This window comes from Gavia stellata, chromosome 2 (genome assembly GCF_030936135.1).
Source record: "Gavia stellata isolate bGavSte3 chromosome 2, bGavSte3.hap2, whole genome shotgun sequence".
In the NCBI taxonomy this organism is placed as follows: Eukaryota; Metazoa; Chordata; class Aves; order Gaviiformes; family Gaviidae; genus Gavia; species Gavia stellata.
In genome coordinates, this window is record NC_082595.1 from 39,017,828 (window position 1) to 39,038,949 (window position 21,122).

Genomic DNA, 21,122 nt, shown 5'->3' on the forward strand with positions numbered 1-21,122 from the left:
TCTCAGTAATACATCTTGGAATAAATAAATTCAGCCACTCACACATATCACTGGGTTTTAAGTTAACTATAATCAATTAGAAAGGGAAACAGTACGTGCTTGAAGTGATGCTTGGTGAAAGTGTTGCTTTATAGAGAGGTCAAAGTGATAATATTAGCCTGTACATAGAATTGAACTGAAAATAACAGAAAATTTACAGCACCCTTCTAAAAATCAATGATCTCATTCTATGTACTCCAACTTTGAACTTTCTATTAACTATTTTATTGTATCAAAAAAGATACAGAAAAATTAAAACATTCAAAATACAGAAAATGCCAGCTATTTCTTGTGAAAATACTTTCATAGGAGGGCAGACTAAGAATTTAGCATATTTAAGAGGTAATTGAATGACTGCTTAAAGATAAAATATATGGGAAGGGCAAATCAACTGACCCTATCTACATAAAAGAGGCAAAGAAGATCAACTTCCGTATAGTTTCACCTATAAAGCAACTAGTAAGAGATGAGAAAAATGGCAGATTTTTTTTAATCCTTTTTTTTATTCTTGCATCTTCCTCCAAAATACTGATGGCATAGACAGATATCAAAACAGAGGACTCCCTGGTTTGGTCTTGGACAAGAATTCTGGTTTCATTACATTCTTTTTAAATAAAGGACAGAGAGATCTCTCAGCAAAATGCCTCCTTACCAATGAAATAATGTAGAACTGAGGGGTTACGACACTGACATTTCATTGCACATTGCCCAGGGCACATGGGTAAATGGCTGTGGTCTTAATCCCTTCTCCTTCTGACTTACTGATAAAGTCTCCTTGCAGAAGACAGTCTGACGGAAGCTTTGTGATGAGAGGCTTGACTTAAGTAGGATTGACTAAACACAGTCTGATGCACTCAATTGCCCAGTACGCAGACAAGCGCTAAGGGCCAGAGCAGGAGAGCAAGGTTTGATGATACTATGGTCTAACTCACAGAACACCAAGATCTAATAGCCAGGCTTAATAAGATCACTCTTATCAATAAAGATGGATTTAATGGCCATAACCTTAGCAGAAGTCATCAGAGAAAAGCACTGATTAATGATGAGACTATATCCTACTGAAACGACACAGCTGCAGACCTTGTAAAAACTAATTGTACTTTTGAACAAAAAATTGCTTTTACCTAAATGCCAAATGTAGAAGGAGCACAAGTCATTGCTTACAAATTAGTTCTGCTTTTCCACTGAAAGAGTGCAGTGTATTGTGAAGTTAACAATTCCACCTCAGGGCTTTAAATGAGGAGAATTAGATAGACTACAATGTAGTTCCAAGGTGGTTGTTGTTATTATTATTAATAATAATAATAATAATAAATTATTATTTGGCACTGTGATGAAAAGTAATTAAGCTTTGGCAAATTTTCTTCTTAGATGTAATTTGGACTACTTATCTAGCCTCTCACATGGGAGCAGACTTGGCAGCTAAAAAGAAGCACCTGCTTTTATCACTTTAGAACAACACTTTCTCAGCTTAGCAATATGCCAAGTTTCTCAAGCCCTTGAATTCTGAGTGTTACGCTTAATAGTATTTTACTTATTCCATGTTCACAAATTTATGCATGAATATGGTATCAAACGACCTCATTTGCTGATATGCAGAGCAAATAAGCCATTAAGATTTGACCTCAATCAATTTAGTGACAATGCACTAAAATGAAAACATGTAAGAATAACATCAAACCGATAACTGAAATATAAGGTTACCCAGACATTCAGCTACAAAGCAGTTCCAGTAGTACAGTGCCCTCATGTTCTGCTGTCTTAGGAGGAGATTTCTGTGGTGTCAGCTTGATGGCACAAGAGGGCTTGGTTGCTCCTTCGTCACCCACCAATCTGCATTTACAGCAGGTGGTATGGTGCACTCTTCAGGTTGTGAGACAAGGAGCAACCATGACAATGCCTAAGGACAGCACAGATCTCCTCCTCATTCATAACCTCCTGGTGGATTCTGACTCTGGGGAGGCCTGTAGGCTATGTCTGCTTTATGGATTGTCCTAGCTTTGAATGCACCAGGGATACAGGATAAGAAGGATCCAAGTGAGTAAAATTAAAGCCAATCACATAAGAAAAGTTTAGTCTAGATGGATCCACAAAGCTTTCTGTTTATGGCCCATTTTCCGCTTCCACAGCAACCCCAAACATTCCCTTACAACGAGCATAAGAGCTTTATTAGAAGAAACTCAGAAATGTCTCATAAGGACAGATGCAGAGATCAAGGGCAGTTCTAACATCCTATACCCTGCCACGTATTTGATGAAAACACCTAGACCTGGGAAGTAAACCACATCACACACTGCAAAAATGGCAATAATACTTGGATAAATAAGCAGTAGCACTATGCCTGGGAGTCACAAAATAATCCTTCTATTGTATTCAGCACTAGTAGACTGCCATCAGGAGGAATGGGAGGAAGAGGAACACCTGGAGAGCCCAGCAGACGGTACCAGAACAACCAGAGGTCTAGAAGGCAAGTGTTCAGACAAAAGACTGAAAGAACTAAGGGTTAATATCGAAATGAAAATACTGAGATCTCAACCACTCTGTGATTCTGGGAAAAAGGATAAGAGTTTCCAAGCATATAAGAGGCAGCTATAAAGGGGCAGGATACTAATTTGTTCTCTAAGTCTGCTGTGGAGAGGACAAGAAGAAATGAACTTAAATTGCACTAGGAAGACTTAAGTTCAGATTAGAAAAGCTTTTTAATGGTAGGAATAGTGAGGTAATGGATTGGAAGAGTAACACGGCTGTAGAATCTCATCACTGAGATGAAATCATATTTAAGATCAGGCTGGGTAAACCTGGAATAATTTAAATGTAATTGAGACTAAGTTAGAGCAAGGAAATGGACTGGATGCTTTTTGAGGTCTCTTTGAGCCTATGATCTATGATACTATAATCATAAACTTTAATTTCCATCTCTGGGATCACTACCTGTATTAATTTATCAAGCTCCATCTTGAAATAATTTAGGTTCTTTGTCCCCCCTGCCCTATTTGAAAGGTCATGCCAGAATTCAGACATCATTCCTTTGATGTCAGAAACCTTGTTCTAATTTACACTCTAAATTAATTCAGAAGCAATTGATATCCATTTGATCTTAAAGCAGGTTCAATTTCAATAATTCTTCTTCCTCCCTTGTACTAATTCCTGAATGTCTTTTACAAATAGTAATATATCCTCTTTCTCAGTCATCATTTAACTATGCTGTCTCTCTCAGACACCAGAAGCAGTCAAGCTATGGTAGCACAGAGTTCCTTGCAAGCCAATTAATTTTTCTCCAACTCCAGTGTCATAAAAGCTACACAGCCTGAGGAAAATACCCTCATTTGTTCCAAGTTAGCTCAGGTATCTCTGCTTTTCACTGCAGTTTGTGATGAAGGCCTATCTTATGTCAGGGAACACCTGACACAGAAACAAAAGAGAGTGTTACATTATTTTGTATTTTAAATGGGTTTGCAAAACAAAATTTGCTATTCCCATTCCTCCCGTGATGCAAAGAGGTTGTAAAGTTCACCTAACAAGAAACCTTGAGGATTCTTTTTGTGGGATATTTCCTGACCACAAAGTTCCTGTGAAGAAGGCAACGCAGAAGAGGCAGTGTATCCTCATTAACAGGGATTGCACCATTATCTCAAAGGTCAGTTACTGGTAGTTGAGATAAACCAGCCTGATACAGCTGACCTCTTCCATGCCAGGACTAGAACATGTACCAGACTTGTCCACCCTTGGGAAATGGAAGTGCAAAAGGGACTGTAAACCACCTTTGTTCTTCTGACACTATAACAGATCAAATTTATCTAATTTTGTCCCTAGCGTAAGTGCGCACGCTCCAATAAATTCAATGGAATTGCTCTCATTAAGCTTGCAGTACATTTGAATATACACAGGGGAAAAACCACACTATAAACTCTTCTCCCCTCTCGTTCACCACACTCCATTAAAAAGCTTAAAGGCAATGAATTTATATCTTATACATTTTTTATAACCTATTTTATCTCTACTCTAGATATGATCTAAAATAACTTGGTCACACAAGACTTTATGCACATGGCCAAAACTAAATCGTGGAAGATAAAATTTTATCCTCCCTGTATTCAAAGTGAAACATCTCATGTCATATTTCACTACGTATTTCTACTGTGAAGATAATAAAGTAATCAGTCATAAGCACGCCAATGCTTTGTAGGACAGGGTGTCCAAATCTAGCCTTACAGGACTTAGTCTGATTTTATTTTCAAACATATACATAAGGTTTCTACTGATGCCTAAGGAGCACACTGCATGCAGCAGAAAGGAGGATTTGCCTTTGTAGGGAATGACTCTTCTCGTACTTTCATTTCTATAAACATTATCTGAAGCAAACTATGTGCCAATTACAAAAATACAGCCTGAGAAGAGAATCAGGTTCCAAGGCTTGTACTGAACAACCTGGAAAGGACTCCTCCGTTGGCCTGTGAGGATTAATACTTAAATGCTCCAATTACAGATTCCTGTCTCATGCAACCATGGTTGCCCATGGTTACTCCCTACATATGTCTCCGTTTGGTTGCCAACATTCCCGTTTGTTTTGAATTAGAACAAATACTCGGAAACACAAGAACAACAGGCTGCTAAATTAAGCCAGATTGTAATGAGCCATGAATCTTCTGGCATTAGGAATGAGAATTTCCAGCATTAATGCTTAGCAATGGGAATGATGCCACTGCTAGCACTGTTAAGTTAAAGCATCTTAACAAAATTGACTTAAACCGCTACAGATGAATTTTAACTTAGTGCCTGAGAAGTTTCAGGAATCGTTGGTAAAAATGTCTTTTGTCTTCTTTCAGAATTTACTTATTAGCAGCTGCTTAGAAATCTAGACTGCAAAAATAATAAAAGATAAATCCACTTTCCAAAATGCAGCATTTCCGATCCAATGGAAATGCTTTCCAATGCTTCAGAAACAAGCACATATTCATGAAAATTACATAATTGCAAGCACAGTTTATTGAAAGGTGGCCTTGTGATCCACATGGCAGCATATGCACACATACAGAATTCTGGAATCCCCTCAGAACCGCAACAGTCAGAGGAAGAAGCACATCCATCCCTTGTGGTACCATCCAAATACAATGGTCTTGACGGGCTCTGTATCTGTATTCATTCCAGTTAAGATATTTATCCAGAATTTCTAAACCCGCATCAGTTCATTTATATTAATTGTAAAGAGGGACAGACAGGTTCTAGAGTACCACAGGCTGGGGGACAACATTTTAGAAATATTGAGAAAAACTGAATCAATGCATCACCACAGTCAGCTACATAAATATCTAAAAGAGTGTGTTCCCACAACAAAGTCACATCAAAGGGACAACAGCTGCATGGTGCTACCATAATAAAATTGTCAGAAAACTTCATTTTAGCTAACATACCTGGTTACTAGATTATAAACGTAAGATTAATAACCCTGGTGGATGAGTTGCCAACCGCAAAGGTCGAGGCTGAGACTGTAATGGAGCTACTGAGAATGCCCAGAAGGACCTGTGTAAGTCTTCTTAACACAAAACTGCAAAGTATAGTGGGATCTCTTGAAGAAGTCTTGGATGTCAAAAGAGAAAAAAAAATTTGACTTAAATTTTATGAAAAAGCAATGCTGCAGGTTTTATTGGACCCAAAGATTGACAAGAATTACCAAGGTTTTTCTATTTTCTTCTATTTTATTTCTTTCTTCTCCTAGCAATATCATTTCACCTGCTTGGAAATTGAAATCACAGGCATTTGAACAAATGTATTAAAGTGATCTACTGTTACTAAAGTTTATGTAAATGTGTTTACATTCGCAGCTGCAGCTTGACTTTGTAAATTTGTAAAACATTACTCATACTGGACAGCCTTATTACCTAGACCGCAAATACACTTGAGAAACTTTTTCCTCCTTTCATCTCCCCAGATCGAACCAACTCAGTATTACAGGAAGCTGAGCAATTCAGTCTTCTGCAGTGAAAGCAGTAGTTAATGCTGTGTTTAGGAATGGTCTGCACACGGCCAACCCTTCAAGCTGGCAGCCAGACTGCAGAAAGAAGGAACACTAAAGAAACTATTTTATTAGGGAAGCTGCATATCCTCCTCATCAGACCTTCACCTTGGGAAAGTGAAGGCACTGAATATAACTGTTCTGAAGAGTTTTGAAAAGGCAGTCCTGGAGAAGCCAGAGAAACCAAAAAAATAAATTAAAAAAAAAGGCTCTAGAAGCTCACCAACATCCACACATACATACAAACACCTAGCATGCAGCCCCTGAACTGAAAGACAGAGCCATGGAGAGTCTTGCTCCTGGCTCATGGCTGATGAATGGACTTTCTGCATGAATGCCACCATCCTGTTCCTGCTGCTCTTCACTCAATGACATTAAATTATAGGTAGGTAGGTAGGTAGGTAGGTAGGTAGATAGGTAGGTAGGTAGGTAGAGGAAAGGGAAGGGGAAGGGGAAGGGGAAGGGGAAGGGGAAAGGGAAGGGAAGGGGAGGGAAGGGGAGGGAAGGGAAGGGAAGGGAAGGGAAGGGAAGGGAAGGGAAGGGAAGGGAAGGGAAGGGAAGGGAAGGGAAGGGAAGGGAAGGGAAGGGAAGGGAAGGGAAGGGAAGGGAAGGGAAGGGAAGGGAAGGGAAGGGAAGGGAAGGGAAGGGAAGGGAAGGGAAGGGAAGGGAAGGGAAGGGAAGGGAAGGGAAGGGAAAGGAAGGGAAAGGAAGGGAAGGGAAAGGAAGGGAAAGGAAGAAAGATTCTACTTCATTATTGATCTCATTTATATTCTACATTTTCTTGTCTCTGTATTAAAACTGAAATGCATATTTCCCCTTTTTCCTCTTCTTGCATGCTGAAAATCACTTTTTCTATTATTAGGTTTTTCACATCAAAGAAAAAAGACATTTCATTTAAACTTACAAACCATGGTGTCTATTGAACCAATAAAGAGGAAATCTATATTTCTTATAACTTGGCAATGTCTATGACATTTGACTCAATTTTTATCATAGTTCACAAGAGGACATACATTAAATTCCTGAACAATAGCAGGGATTATGTACCTGACTCCCTGAAATTAAATTTCCCAAAATACAAGCATTAAAGGAGGGAACAAGAGATTTTCAATTCAGCCTCTTAATATGTTCCCTGGGAAGACACACACAGTTCATTTCTTTGTTTTTTGTTTTTTCTTGCAGAGAGAAAATTATATATGGGAAAATAGAGCAGCAATTTGATAATCTCTCTTTACTCTTGGGAAATGAAATACTTATGTTTCTGAGACAAACTTCAAAGAAACTAGCACTACATTTCCTTTCTAATATATAATTTTTTAATCCTTTAAATAGGATTCTCCATATTTTTATACGGAGGAACTTTTTTTAAATTATCTTGTAAATATCTAGAGCATTTAAGCATGAAAACTTGCATTTATATCTCTCAGCATTTATAAAAATTATTGAAGATAGAAGTAGAATTCATAACAGCTTCAGATTGCTATGGTTTTAAATGAAGTATCTTTTACACTTTCCTCATTTCATTTGAGTTGAAACAACTATGCAGTGTTTATTTCAGATTTTCTGACATACAGGTTACCTCTTTCAGAAATACAGTATACACTGAGGAAACAAACAGCAAGCCAGCTGGTGGTAATAAACTATCTGGTGGTCTCACCTTTCACATTTGGGAACTGAAAACTATCTCATTTTGAGGCTTTTTTTTTGTAAGTCAGTCAGTTGCAGGCTGGCTGGGCTAACCTGCCCTAGGAGTTGTGCCTGTAAAAACCACAGGAAGGGTAGGCAGAGTGTGTCTACACTACAAACAAAAGTCCCTGGTTCAACAGTTCCACCAGTTGTAAATGTTGGAGTTTTCTCAGCGAAGTTCTTCTGATAACAACCAAATATCTGAATTCGCTCCCTTGTGGTACACTAAATAGCAATACAGTTGAGTACACAATCTCTGCTTTCGAAAAAGTGCATCTGCTATCTTTAGATAAACTATATTAAGAAATGCCAGAGATTACAGGGCACCTAATAAATGCATGTAAAAGCTAACAGGAAATAAATATCTGCAAGACAACTGGAACATCATCTTTGGTGAAAGATGCCCCTTCCCTGCCCCTTCCCCGTCATTCTGGCTGTGAGCTAAATTGCCCAGGATTTCACAATCTCAGTCAATTTTGTTCACAGCTGGCAACGCCAGCAAATTGCTTTCCAATGGAGACAGAACTTTACTCTCTCACTGACAGTCTGAATGTTAGAGTAGAGAGGCAGAAAAAAGGGCTGAGGACCTCCAGAAGAAATATAGACAAGGGACAGAGAGGCACAGTAAAACAGAAAGAGAAATTAGAAGCAACAATAGTGAAGCCCCACACAAAATTAATATTTACTACACTATTAACATTTGTCTGTTATATCCCACAGAGAAAACCAGAACAAATAAGTGTGTTTACTCCTCAAGGTTTTTTCATAGAGGGTTCCCAGTCTTTCTTCTGGTTTTTGCTCTAGGAATGATACAGAACTGTAAGTTTTTCTTAAGAAGTAAGGAAATCATTTTGTGCAGCGACACATCTATGAAAAGATCCATTTTAAAGAGCAATAGTGGTTTTAAGCAAATATTACCCATTACCAGCCAGCTGATGAAAGGCATTCGTCTTGCTGTCAACAGCTAGTCTCTGCTTGCTGCCATTTTATTAACGAAATACTCATTCCTGAGCAATCACGCCTCTAAATAAATAATTCTCAATCAAATGCCCATTCCAAATGCCACATAGGAATGACAGAATGCTAAAGAAAAAGTCATTAAAAAGTCCAGATAAAATTCACAAGACTATCCAGACAGCATACTAAAGTCCCTTTTAGCTTGTTGTGTCCTGTTGCCCACTCTCTGTTTCGAAATTACTTGGCTAAATTACTAGCTCTTTTGAGCTGAACCCACATTTCAGGTTTTCTTCTAAAGCACCTTGCAAGCCACAAGCTCCTGGTATGTGAATGAAAGCCAGTTGCTTCCACGGAGCAGCAGCCGGTCTTTGCATCTTGCTCTCCCTCTGCCATCTCACAACACTCGGTCCAACTCAGCTATGGACTTCCTACCAGGTTTTTAAAATTATTTTTAGAAGTTTTAAAAATTTTCCGAATTCACCAAGCTGACTAGAAGCACACTGAGCCATGCTCCATTTATACATATAAATTATTTGGTTTCCAGAGGAATGACACATTTAATAATTGCCGCCCTGCAGAGCTTTGTGCCGATGTGGTGTTACAAGCACCAGGACCCTTGCTGTGGTCCCATTCCTCCTCCTGCCAGCACAAAAAGGCTGACAGTGCAGCAGTGGCACTGCACAGAGCTCATAAAGCCCAGCCCAGCCCTGCGACAGACAAAATGGTATCAGCTTCTGAGATGAAAGTACATTAAGAGCTTTCCTGCTGCAAAAGCTCTCTTTTGCCCAGGAGGCATTACTGTTGAGGGTTTTTAGCAATACTGTCAAGAAGCTATTGTATATCCATACCACTTCCCTAGACATCAAAGTTTAGGGAAGCCAACTGGTTCTTCCTTGGCTAAGTGGCATGGCAGTTTGAAAGGCTTTGACATTGCTTCTGAGTATGCTTCAGACTGTGATTAGGGGGAAAAAACCTTTTTTCAGACGGGTAACATCCAAAAGATTTCCTTTATCTTTCTTTGTAGGGATAAGGAATGGAAAGAATTTCACAACCCTGCTTTCCCTCATGAGGAGTATAACAAAGGACATAACAAAGGTGCTGTGGAAGCCGTTTCTTTCTAGTACAGGTGAGTGCTAGGCATTACCCTGGGGGATTCAGTAATTTCTGAATGGTTAAAATATTCCATGTTTCATGAGAAATACACTGGTTTTCATCAAAAGTGAAATCCACGTACCAGTGTGATTTGCCCTTATTTGCTACCAAGAATTATTCTAATTGCTCTATAACCTGAGTCAATGTAAAATTCCACATTAAATCACTTATAAAATGTTATGCTGTTTAGACTATATACATGAACTGTTCAAAATTTTTAATTTATCAATAACGCTGACAACATACATTGTGACTTTATAGAAAGAGGAGAAAACACTCAGAAAAGCTGGTGAATATTAATGATGTCTGCGATTTGAAAAATTGCTGACATAAAAATATTAATAGTTCACAAATTGGCTAGTTTTCAGTCCTGTTTGCTGCCAAAATTATTCCCTCCCCCAATTTTATCATATTTACAGAGATAATTTACCGTTCATCAGCCATTACTTCAACAGTGTCATGCCAATGTCTAGATGATCTTTTGTGTCTCTTGGCCACTGCAGTACACAACAAACCTGGCAGCATGCTGGCTAGTCACCATTTATCAGATTTAACAGACCAGACACTTTAATAGAAGTAACACCTGGAATTTAAACACTGATGACAGTCATGCAAAAGCCTTTACTCTAAGAGCTCTGTGATTTTTTTCTTCTGGCAAAATTTGCATCACCCATTCTAATGCCAGATTTTGTTTGTTACTATGGCAAATACAAGGTATGCGATTAGAAATGAGTAGCTGAGATCCAGGAGTTCCCATTTCAAGCTTCTTTCTAGTGCTCAGATGGTAGGTCATGGCGAGGGAACCAGAGCTGTGCTGACAACAGCTATTTGCAAATAGAAAAACAAAACGACTGAAAAGTGAGTTCCCTCGATCCAGTTCATCCACAGTATTACAACAGTACCACAGTTTGTGACCGCAGTGCTGGCACATGCTAACTATATTCCTGTGCACAATTCATGGGACTGAGATTTGTAGCTAACTCTCTGACAGCCTGGCCAGCTGCCATCCTGCCCATGCAAAATCACTTGGAAAAGCAGAATCAGTTTTCAAGTTTTTAGTCATTGCTAGGGAGGGTGCAGTGTGTGGAGTTCATGCAAGGAGAAACTTTTTGTTTGGATGGGCAAGAAATGTGGAAGAAAAATGCATTTTTTACCTAATACAGGGATACATCCAATTTAAATAAATGTAAACAAATAAGGACTTCAAAAATTGATAAAATTCTGACTTCATAATCTGTTTGTCTTCCCACTCTTGCTCCTATTCTTGAAAATCTTAATTTTCAAGAACTTAAATAAAAAAATGCTTAAAAGTCACTTCTTACACTGGTTTGAAACCCATTTTCTTCACAGCAGAGACCAGTAAAAGTATTTCACAGCTCCAGTTGAGGGTGACATGGAAAAAAAAGAAGATACACAAGGGACACAAAAACGTAATTAATATTTAAACCATTCTATAAAAGATTATTCCCACTGGTAAGTAAATGATAGCTCCAATTTAGACTAGTTTAAGACTATAGCTCCATATAATAAAACAAAATTCAAACGAGTGGTCAAATATCCTAGTTCATGGGATAAACATATCACAAAATGTGGCTTAGAATATTTTCATTATTTAATGTACAAAATGGCCAGATAACTACAGTCAGAGCCCCAAGTACTGAAATCAAAGTCCAAATTCCTATTGATGTTCAGTATTTTCAGTCAGGATTATTTTACTAGAATACAATCAAAGACTTCTGTTCCAGAGCTCATTATTTTTTATTCTTTTCTCTAATATTGTTACCACAAGTATTCTTTAGGCACAGGAGACAGGCAGCACTCAGCTTTTAGTGTTAATTATGGTAATCTCCATAGACATTATCACCTCTTAATTCATAATGTAGGCATAAAGTATCAGTTCAGCTTTCTACTACAGTAGCGTAGTTCACTGCACTCTCGGGCGTTTTTCTGACAGCTTCCTCTTTAAAGCTTTTTTTATAATGCAGTAATAAAAAAATTACTTCAGAATTATACTTAAAACAGAAGGATATTTTATTTTGTGAATGAATTAAAACCAGTAAGTCAGAAGAGAAGTTAAAGAGTAAAAATAAATAAAAGCACTCTGTCTTGTATTTTTTCCAGTCACATAAATCAAAGGTAATTCTGACTTTGTATTGAACCGAGATGGACATCATGCATTAACATAGGCTAAGGACAGGATGCAAGATCAAGATGAAGACACGTGGCCCTGGTTATCTACAAACAGGTGTCTTCAGGCACAACAATGCTCAATGCATTGCCAAAGGACAGCTTCCCACTGACAACTGGGACATCCTGTAGCATCTGGAACATCTGGATGGGTCTCACAGATATGGCCAAAGAGCTATAAGAAACCATATTCCTGTAGCGCCACAGCCGGAGGCCAGACATTAAACTCTAGAGCATGTCAAATGACACTAGACGTCAACATCCAAGCAAACAGGCAGGATGTTTAAAGTCTCATTATACATCAATAAAGATCTCATCAGCATCATCAGTGGAGTTTGGAGACCAATTCAATTCTTCAGTTCACTCTAAAGTAGACGTCTAGTTGCCAGTGAGTTGAATTGTTGTATATAGACACACGAATTTAGTAGTCTTAATCTCAAGCTGAGTCCTACCACCAACATCTTTAAGTATATCTTTAAATTCCTCAATCCCAGCAGTGTTCTAACATTCAAATAGCAATAACTGTGCCTTGTATGACCAAAATAAATTAACAGAAGTTACGTTATTTCCCTTCTCCAGTGATTCACAGGCAAAAATATACCCAACCAGATTCTTGTTTTCCACCCCAATTAAAGATGCATGTAGATCAAGTAAATGCTCATTTTCTTCCCAGAATTACCACAGACAAAAGGAAACTCAGTGCTCATCAGCAGAATACTGCTTTAGTGCCTTGAGAAGGTAAATGAGAAGCTTATGGATTTTGCCCTAGATCATTCCTCACCTACTCACCTATCTACGTTAACATTTTAGTACAAATCAGGAGCACACATTTTATGTGACTCTCCTGATGATCCCCACTTAACACTTATAACCTACATTACTATGGCAGTGCTGAAGGAAACCGTCTTACCAACAAGCTACAAAGCATTTGGCAACACTACCTCATAAATTAAGTTTAATTTGCAACCATCAAGAAACAAACAAACAAAAATAGTATTTCCAAGCACAAGGGTTTATTTTCTTTTATCTTTTGCTTTATTTTGTCTCATGGGAAAAATTAGGGACCTAAACACTGATGATAGCAACACATTAGTCAAGTTTACAATTTCTTGGATTATATCCAGTTACAGGAACATCCCACTCGCTCCATAAACACAAAATATCAATATTTAATGGCCTTTATTTAAGAGGAAAAAACTGTACCCTAAAAAAACTGTTGTCAGGACCCATGGCTACTATCATGTAGTGACTCCCCCGTTACATTCTGTTACATTTAAAGCTGATTGTGTTTTTCCCTCTAAAATATTTAGCAAGCGTAACAATACTTCAGTCAGAGATTAGCTATCATTGTTGTCTGAGGAATTCACTCACAGAATCCGGTTTAGCTGCATTCTCTTTGCAAAGCATGTAAAAAATATTTTTCTTCATCAGATTTAGGAGATATGACCCACAAAAAGCACAAACGATTAATAAAATTACAGTTATGAAGACAGTAAATTTGAAACATGTATTATTAAAAATTAGACATCATAGATGGCATCAAAGTATATGTCCTAAAATGAAGAGGTGGTGGTCATACATCATATTCCAGCGAGTAGGCAAAAACTATGGGAACTCACTACTTATCAGGGGTGGATTCGGGAACCTAAAATTTATCTGAAAATAGAAAACTAACTAGATGGCTTTTCCTCTTGGTGATATGCATTCCTGGAGCACCTATTTCTGCCACAAGCATCATTGTCTCCAGCATATTATTTTTTAAGGATTTTGTAATTTCAGGTGTCACTCCCTCTCTTGCTCTTATGCAGTGCCTTTCTTCTGAGAATTGCAGAGGTTTTTATGTAAATAATAAGGTATGTAACACCTATGAATTAGGAAGTTCCGCCTTTCACAGATGGAACTGAAGCAGAGCTAACATGCCCCAGATACAAATATTTTGAAGTCATCCTCTCCCAGAAAAGATTACAATAACTCTAATTTGCTCTGGAAAATTACTATGTCCTAAGTGAACTCTCCTGCAATTTGAAGGCATCTTATTGCAGTAATATCTACCACAAAAGAGAAAGGGACTGTTATTTTATCCTGAATCAGATTTCGGTGATATGTGTCATTACATGTCCAAAACAAGTGAACACTAACGCCACGGAGGTATCAGTCATGACTCTGTAGCTGCGGGCGAGCTCCATTTCACACTTAAAAAAAATTAATTCAAATCCTGCTATGCTTAAAAAATGCATCATGCACTCTCCAACCTGAATGGCCAACACAAAGTGAGTTCTCTAAATAAAAGTTTAAACATAAATTCACTGATTTATGAGCAAATACATCTACACCGAATAAGAAAAATCTGATTCCTCAGAGCATTGCCATCAGCCTCAGCATGACTCAGAATGATTTTTGGCAACAGCAGGAAGCAGGCTCTTCTCATCCTCCTGCAGCCCATTTAAAGTTTAAGCACATGTTTTATGAAGAAGCAAGGTGGTAGCGAAGCTCAGAGCAACTGTTTCTAATAGTTGTGATTAGACAGACAAGTAAAATCAGTGCGGGGGCTCATGTGGGAGGCCATTTTGACAGAGAGAAACTTTCCTCTCCAGCTAATTCGCACATGGCAATCCTATTAAGTGGAGCAACGTAGAGAAGGGGCTCAGATCAAAAGTTTTCGCCGATAAATCATTTCTTTCCAGCCACCACCGTTCTGTAAAGATCCTACGGCTAGTGCCAGGATGCAGACTTTGTGTTCATAAAGCTGCCTGTGATACTGCTGCCTCCGTTACAGCGTGGAAAGAAGGAACCTTAGCTGGATAACTACGATCTGATCATATACTGAGCTTTTAACTGTACTGCCAGAGGGACTGGCTCTTTGCTTCTGTTTTGGGGTGGTGGTGGGGGGGGGTGGTGTTTTTTTTTTCTTTTTGGTGATATTAATCTCCATAGTACTCTTCTGAATTAACAAATCCATTACAAAATAAAGGCATTTTCATCAGTTCACTCCAGCTGCTCTGCCAAAAAAAACAAAAGTCTTAATTAGCCAGTATTTTGGGCTGCTTTGTTATAACCAGCAGAATGGTGAATCTGCCCCCAACTGTTAATAATTAAAAAGTCATTTAAGGCTGCATATCTTCAAAGCATTAAAAATAATTATGCAACAGGACTGTTATGGGGTATGCTTACTTAATATAGCTCAAAGAAATGAGATAAGAATTACTTACTGAAGATGTACGCATAAGGTTACCTTGCAATGAAGATACGTGTGTGTGAGAGGGAAACAGAGGAGGAGATCCTCACCTCGAAAAGACTACACAACTCAGAAAATTTTCTCCAAATATTCTTTAGTAGAATCTGCAGCTTTTTACCTAATCTTGGAAACATATAGTCATGCAGATAAGGCAGTATTAAATGGATCACTGCTGCCTCTGGAAAGGAAGATAAGTTAGCCTTTGGTGCTTAGATATTCACTTTCTGACAGCTGTTCTTTCTCACAAACCTCCTTTCCCAAGCAAAGATTATTTGGGCTTGACAAGTCTGTGCTTTGGAATAAACAAGATCTTTTCTCTGATAGGGTGTTGGAAATGGATGCTTGAGATACAGATAACAGTATAGTCTGTCAGGTGTATTACATAGCTTGAGGAGGTCTCACAGAAAACGTACCAAGCCACACGAATACCTACATATGCCTAACAGCGTTTATGAATCCGTACTATTCCAACAGATACCAAGAGAAGGAAATCTTTCCCTCACACACTGCAACTCTGATGAGAAAAAAGGCAATTCTGCTTCCTACACCGTGTGAGGCTGGAGACAAAAAAGCAGAAAGAGGAGACAAGACAGTGAGGTTGGAGTAGCTGAAATGGAGAAAGTCACACAAAGCAATGCTAAGACCTAATGAAAGTACGAGGCAGTTTGATTTCTTAAAAAAATACAAATCCCTTTGTGATCATTACAAGCTCTGTAACCAACACCAGCTGCATGTGGCATATCAGGGCTGCCAGCATTCATGCAACCATTATCAGTCAACAAACTTGCTGCCACATCCACGACTGGCGAGGAGGAAAAAGTTACAAATGGTCCCAAATTCCTCAGTGCCACTTTGTTAACCACCAGTACTAAGGCTGCTGCTCTAGACACAACCTGTGCTTTAACTGCAGCCCTGAAGGGTGGATGCCATCTTCTCTTTAAGCTTTACTGTCTCCTAATTCAGGCCAGGATGCTTCACTGGTGAGGCAGTGGACTCAAGTGAACACCACGGAAGTACAAACATTTTAAGACTTGCCTTAGTATTTTTTTAAATGCGTGCACAGAAGCAGAAGTCATCTATAACAGCTGTCACTAATTGCAGTTGCTGCTGCACACGAGCGCTAACATGACGCCCTAAAGCTCTGGTGCTGGAATATATTCTTGTTTTCCAGGAGATGTTCTTCAGCAAAGTAATCCCAAACCAAACACATTACATACATCCACATTTACATATGTATGTGGACAAGCACTTGAAAATGCCAGTTCCTCATAAATTTATCCATAAATTACCAATAGTCATTTTCAGATGTGATGCAACTTAACACACCTGTAGAGGGTGCAAGCATCCTTGAACTCAGAATCTTTCCTTTTTATTGCTAAAAGTGACATTCAGTTGCAAAGAGGTGTTGGATCTTTGTTAAGCTTTACTGCTACATACGTGCTACCATTCACCACATCAAATTCAAAGTTTGCTGACATCTTGGAAGTACAGTTTTTCTGTTTGAATACTTGACACTATTCAAGCCCTGCACTTTTCTTTTACCTGGAGTAATGGATAGCTTGATGTCCTGCAATATTAAAATAGAAGTCAGTTGTATGTTTCATCTCATCAGTATGTCCAGAGACTTCAATCCAGTGTGCTATTGGGAGGCAGTAAACTCCATCTACTATGTTGCTCTGGTTGTAAACACAACTTCGATCATGGTGAGGCCCATTACCTAGAACAGAAGAAAGGACAATTGCGGACTGTGTATCTGGAAAATCTTCCAAAAGATTTGCAGGAGATGTCAACTGAGTATTTAAGGCCAGGAGTGGTGTTTGCTGCCTGTTCAGACTACATTTCTCATAGCACGTTAACACCTGAAATAGTTGTAACAGAAGCGCTGCCACAAAGGAAATGTTCAGCATTAAAATCAATTTTTGCAAAAGATTTAAAAAAATATTAAAGCTGTATAAGACTCCCAGTCGTCACCCGTGGCACTTACAATTTCAAGAGTAATTAATTTCATTTAAGTTCCTCATCTGATGTCTGATAATATGTGACCTCAGCATTTAATGTTTCTGCAGTGTGACCTCCCTCTGGGGGGTTCAGCTCACTGTGCCCCAAAGTCTAGCTCTGACAAGCACAGCAGCATCACCGTGCCTCAGGCTTACTTCTAAGGAAATTGCCAAGCTACAAGAAAGACCTCAGAGAAAGCAGAGTACGGCCACGCAAGATCAGAAAAGTAAAACTGCAAAGGTAGGACTGGTGACACTGGAATTGTTACCAGCTTAAGGATTCAAGAGGAAAAACACCAATGTGGAAAGGCATCAAATACCAAAGAAGAAAATTAAGCAGGCTGCAGACAACAACCCGGCAGCAATGAAGACCTGTTTCAGGGACAAGTGTCGGGTGGTCCTCCTCCACCTCATTCACAGCAGCCTGGACAGCAAAGATTCTTCAGGTGTCCCGCTGGGGACAGGACACATACTGATGCCTACCCTAGGAGCTCATTAAATCCTACCTGTCTTTTATGTTTGCTAACCAATAAACAATTGCTTTGTACTCTTCAGATGCACACATCCCGCTTACAGAGTCTGCTCATGCACTGTAAAAGTTGCCCAAAGTGACCCAGAGAGAAACGGTCACATCTGCAATGCCAAGAGATCACGATTACCTAAAATGGCTTTGTCTAAAGTAAGAATTTTTTCCTACAGTTTTCCATTATTTAATATCCATTACCCCTTCATCTTCCTTTACAGCAACAGTGTGAACTTTAGTAGAGAAAACCAATTTTTAATATCACGCCAGAGTAAGCAATTTGAATTGAACCGGGTCGTGTCATCAATCAAAAGGTTATCTAGCCTCCAAAAATTCAGTAGATGTATATTATCCCCCCGCCCCATTTTTACATACTTATTGTAATACTAATTGCCATGTAGGAATTACCATGCAGATTAGAAGTGACCTAGTCTACAGCTTGCTTTTAATGTAAACCTGTTACACTTATACATTATTAATGATGTTAGAACATTTCTGAGTAAAATTATGCCTGAAGGAATATTCTCAATTTCACACTGCACGTAAATGCACGACCAGCTTTCAAGCACTACATTTAGGGAAATTTGCTAGAGCAAGAGCATTTTGGGAGATGTATTAATGCAATGATTAGAGACTAACATTTAACAGTAGAGCTCAAACAATCTCCTTATTTCCAGATGACATGCAGCACTTTTTATCATAATTGTGAAATATTATTATTTACCAAAAAGAAAATGCTAGTCAGAAAACTATTTTCTCTTTCTATATTGCTGAACCATTAAGCATCATATGCAATGGTATGACACAGCTTTTGATAGATAAGGTGAGCAAGATCAGTATATAGCTCCTGAAGCTACGAATCTTACCGCTATATTTTTGTCTCGCATTTCTAATTGTTTACACATTCTTACCGCTTTTAAACAGTATTTGAAGACAGCAGTATACATTGACAAATACAACAGCATAACAAAATCTATCGAAGTTTATGACACTTAATTGACTTCATGTATTCAGCAAAATCTTTACAACCACAAATAACACATCTTGCCTTCCCCATTTTACTCTCTGACAACTGTCTGTAGCGATGCACATCACCATGGCCCTGCCCAGCCATCACCAGGCTGTGTCTGAACCTGACCCCCACCCACCCACGGGCAGAGGTCCCGTCCCAGCCTCAGCCCTGTCCCCAGGGAGGTGCCCGATGCCTGGAGCTGGGACTGCCCCGGTGCCCCTGACTGCCAGCCCCGTGGGGTGTCCCTGCAGCCCCCAGCCCTCACTGTACCCTGGCAATTTTGAACCATGTTCTCAGGATCTCTGTCTCTTTTGCTACTCCCAGCCCTATTTTCCCTTGTACACGGGCGCCCCTGTACCCATTCTGGCTCCCACAAGGACTGCCCCTTCTGTTGCTCGCAGCTGTTCCTCCTCTCCCACGAGGGTTTCTGCATGAATTTTTGCAATCACAATCTTTGATCTCTCCCTCCTACTTAATTTCTTCTTTCCTGGAGGTGCTAGTCAGTCCTACAAGACAACAAAGCCTCACTCTTCTTTGTCTTCACGATCTCAATTGCATCACCACATGCTTCCTACTTTGCCATTTCCAACTGTTGCTACTTCTGTCATTTGCCGGTTTTACTGTCCATCCTCCTTCCCCTCCAGTTTTAATTCTTGGCTCTTTCCTTCCTTCCTTCTCTGTCATCTGCCTTCTTAAATGGCGGTGACCTCCTTGCCTTGTAACCTTTTCACCTTCACCATCATTCATTCCCTTACCTAGCCTACAACCACACATGAAAGCGGGGCCAAGAATAAATTGCCACGAGACGTTTCTTTCATTTGTTCCCTCAAACAGGTTTTGTCAAACCTCGTTCTGAAAAGCTTCCTTCTCTAATTATTATTTATCGCTGTTGATTTTTCTGCACCACTCAACCTCACCTTCCCGCTGTGGCCTACAGTCAAACAGAAATCTTAGAAGGTATGTTTCCATTTCACTGTAATACTCAGGTAAACAATAACAGCTTGCATTCATAACATTTTTCATGAGAATTGCACAGCTCTTTACTACTCCTTACATTATATATTGATCTATGAATTAACAACACTCTTCTTGAAATATGATGTCTGTGCAACAGAATGTATATTAATATACATTCAACATATACATATATTCATGTGTGTGAATATATATTCATGTATTTGTTGAACATATATTCAACAAATACAGCGATATAATTTCAGGCAGGAAGGGGAGAGTGCTACCGTCCCCAAGAAATACTCATTTAGAGAACAGTATGATCACACTGAACCGTGTTCGCAAAGCTGAGTTCGCTATTTCCCTTGCAAAAGTTATGAAAGAAGGCAATTACTACAAACGATCAGGATCTCACTACCCAGGCAATATCCAAACAATACACGAGTGCTTCTCACCACAATTTGCTTCACAAGATGCATTTAACAAATAAGTTTCAAAAAAAAGAGAAAATTGTCCTATCAGTTCCCATCATGCTTGTGCTAGCACAGTTTGTCACAGGAAAACCATCATATTTTCGATGCCATAAAACAACAATGCAAGGAAACAGTTTCAGAAGTAGAGCCAGGTGACAAGTTTGGAGGAGTAATGTAAAACTCATCGATAATTTAGAGCTGCTATAGAAGGACTAAAGACTGAATTCTCTCAAATTTTATCTTCCAGAGTCATTTAATACAAAAATAAAACTTAGCCAATGAAACCAGCTTTCATTCAAGGCAACTGACCATAAACTGTGTTTTAAATATAAAACAACTAGCATCGCTTACATGTTCTGTTTTATATTGGCAGAATGTATACAGCTAGGAAAATGGGCACAGCTCAGGTGATGAGCAGAAATCATTAGCTGGATAACCTTCAGTTCTGCCTTTTCCACCACTATCTTTTTAAACCTTTCCTCGTGAGTTTCCTCTCTCTGAAGCAAGGTGCATCAACCTCATGGTGTAAGGTACATCCAGGCAAAACATGCCTTAGTCTCATCTTAGACCCTATAGCTCTGCTGGTGGAGCAGACTCCTTCCATGTCATCTGTGGTAGAGTTAACGTGCCTCCATCAGACTCAGGCTCGGAAGAGCCAGCACAAGACTTCTCATAAGCACTGAAAGAGCTCATGCCAAGAACAAAATAGCTTTCAGAGGCAGGATAAAAATCTGGCACACCAAGTACACATCTGGTACATTTACTCTCCCCTCCCTCACCACAATAGGCCACGCAAAGTCTTTTCTGGATTTGGATCCCTGGAGCGTGGAGACTTTCCCATGCCCAGGACAGCAAGTTGGGCAGGGTGTTAGCTATAAGCAGCGACCAACAGCA

At 39.1% G+C, this 21,122-nt stretch overlaps 1 protein-coding gene across 1 annotated transcript in view; it reads right to left on the reverse strand.

The window, feature by feature from the left end:
* Nucleotides 1–21,122, reverse strand: part of EPM2A (EPM2A glucan phosphatase, laforin) — a 40,630-nt gene that overhangs the window by 9,110 nt on the left and 10,398 nt on the right. The window contains exon 2 of the mRNA XM_059833540.1: nucleotides 16,812–16,986. Coding sequence (XP_059689523.1) covers nucleotides 16,812–16,986 — 175 coding nt within the window. The remainder of the gene's footprint in view (nucleotides 1–16,811; nucleotides 16,987–21,122) is intronic.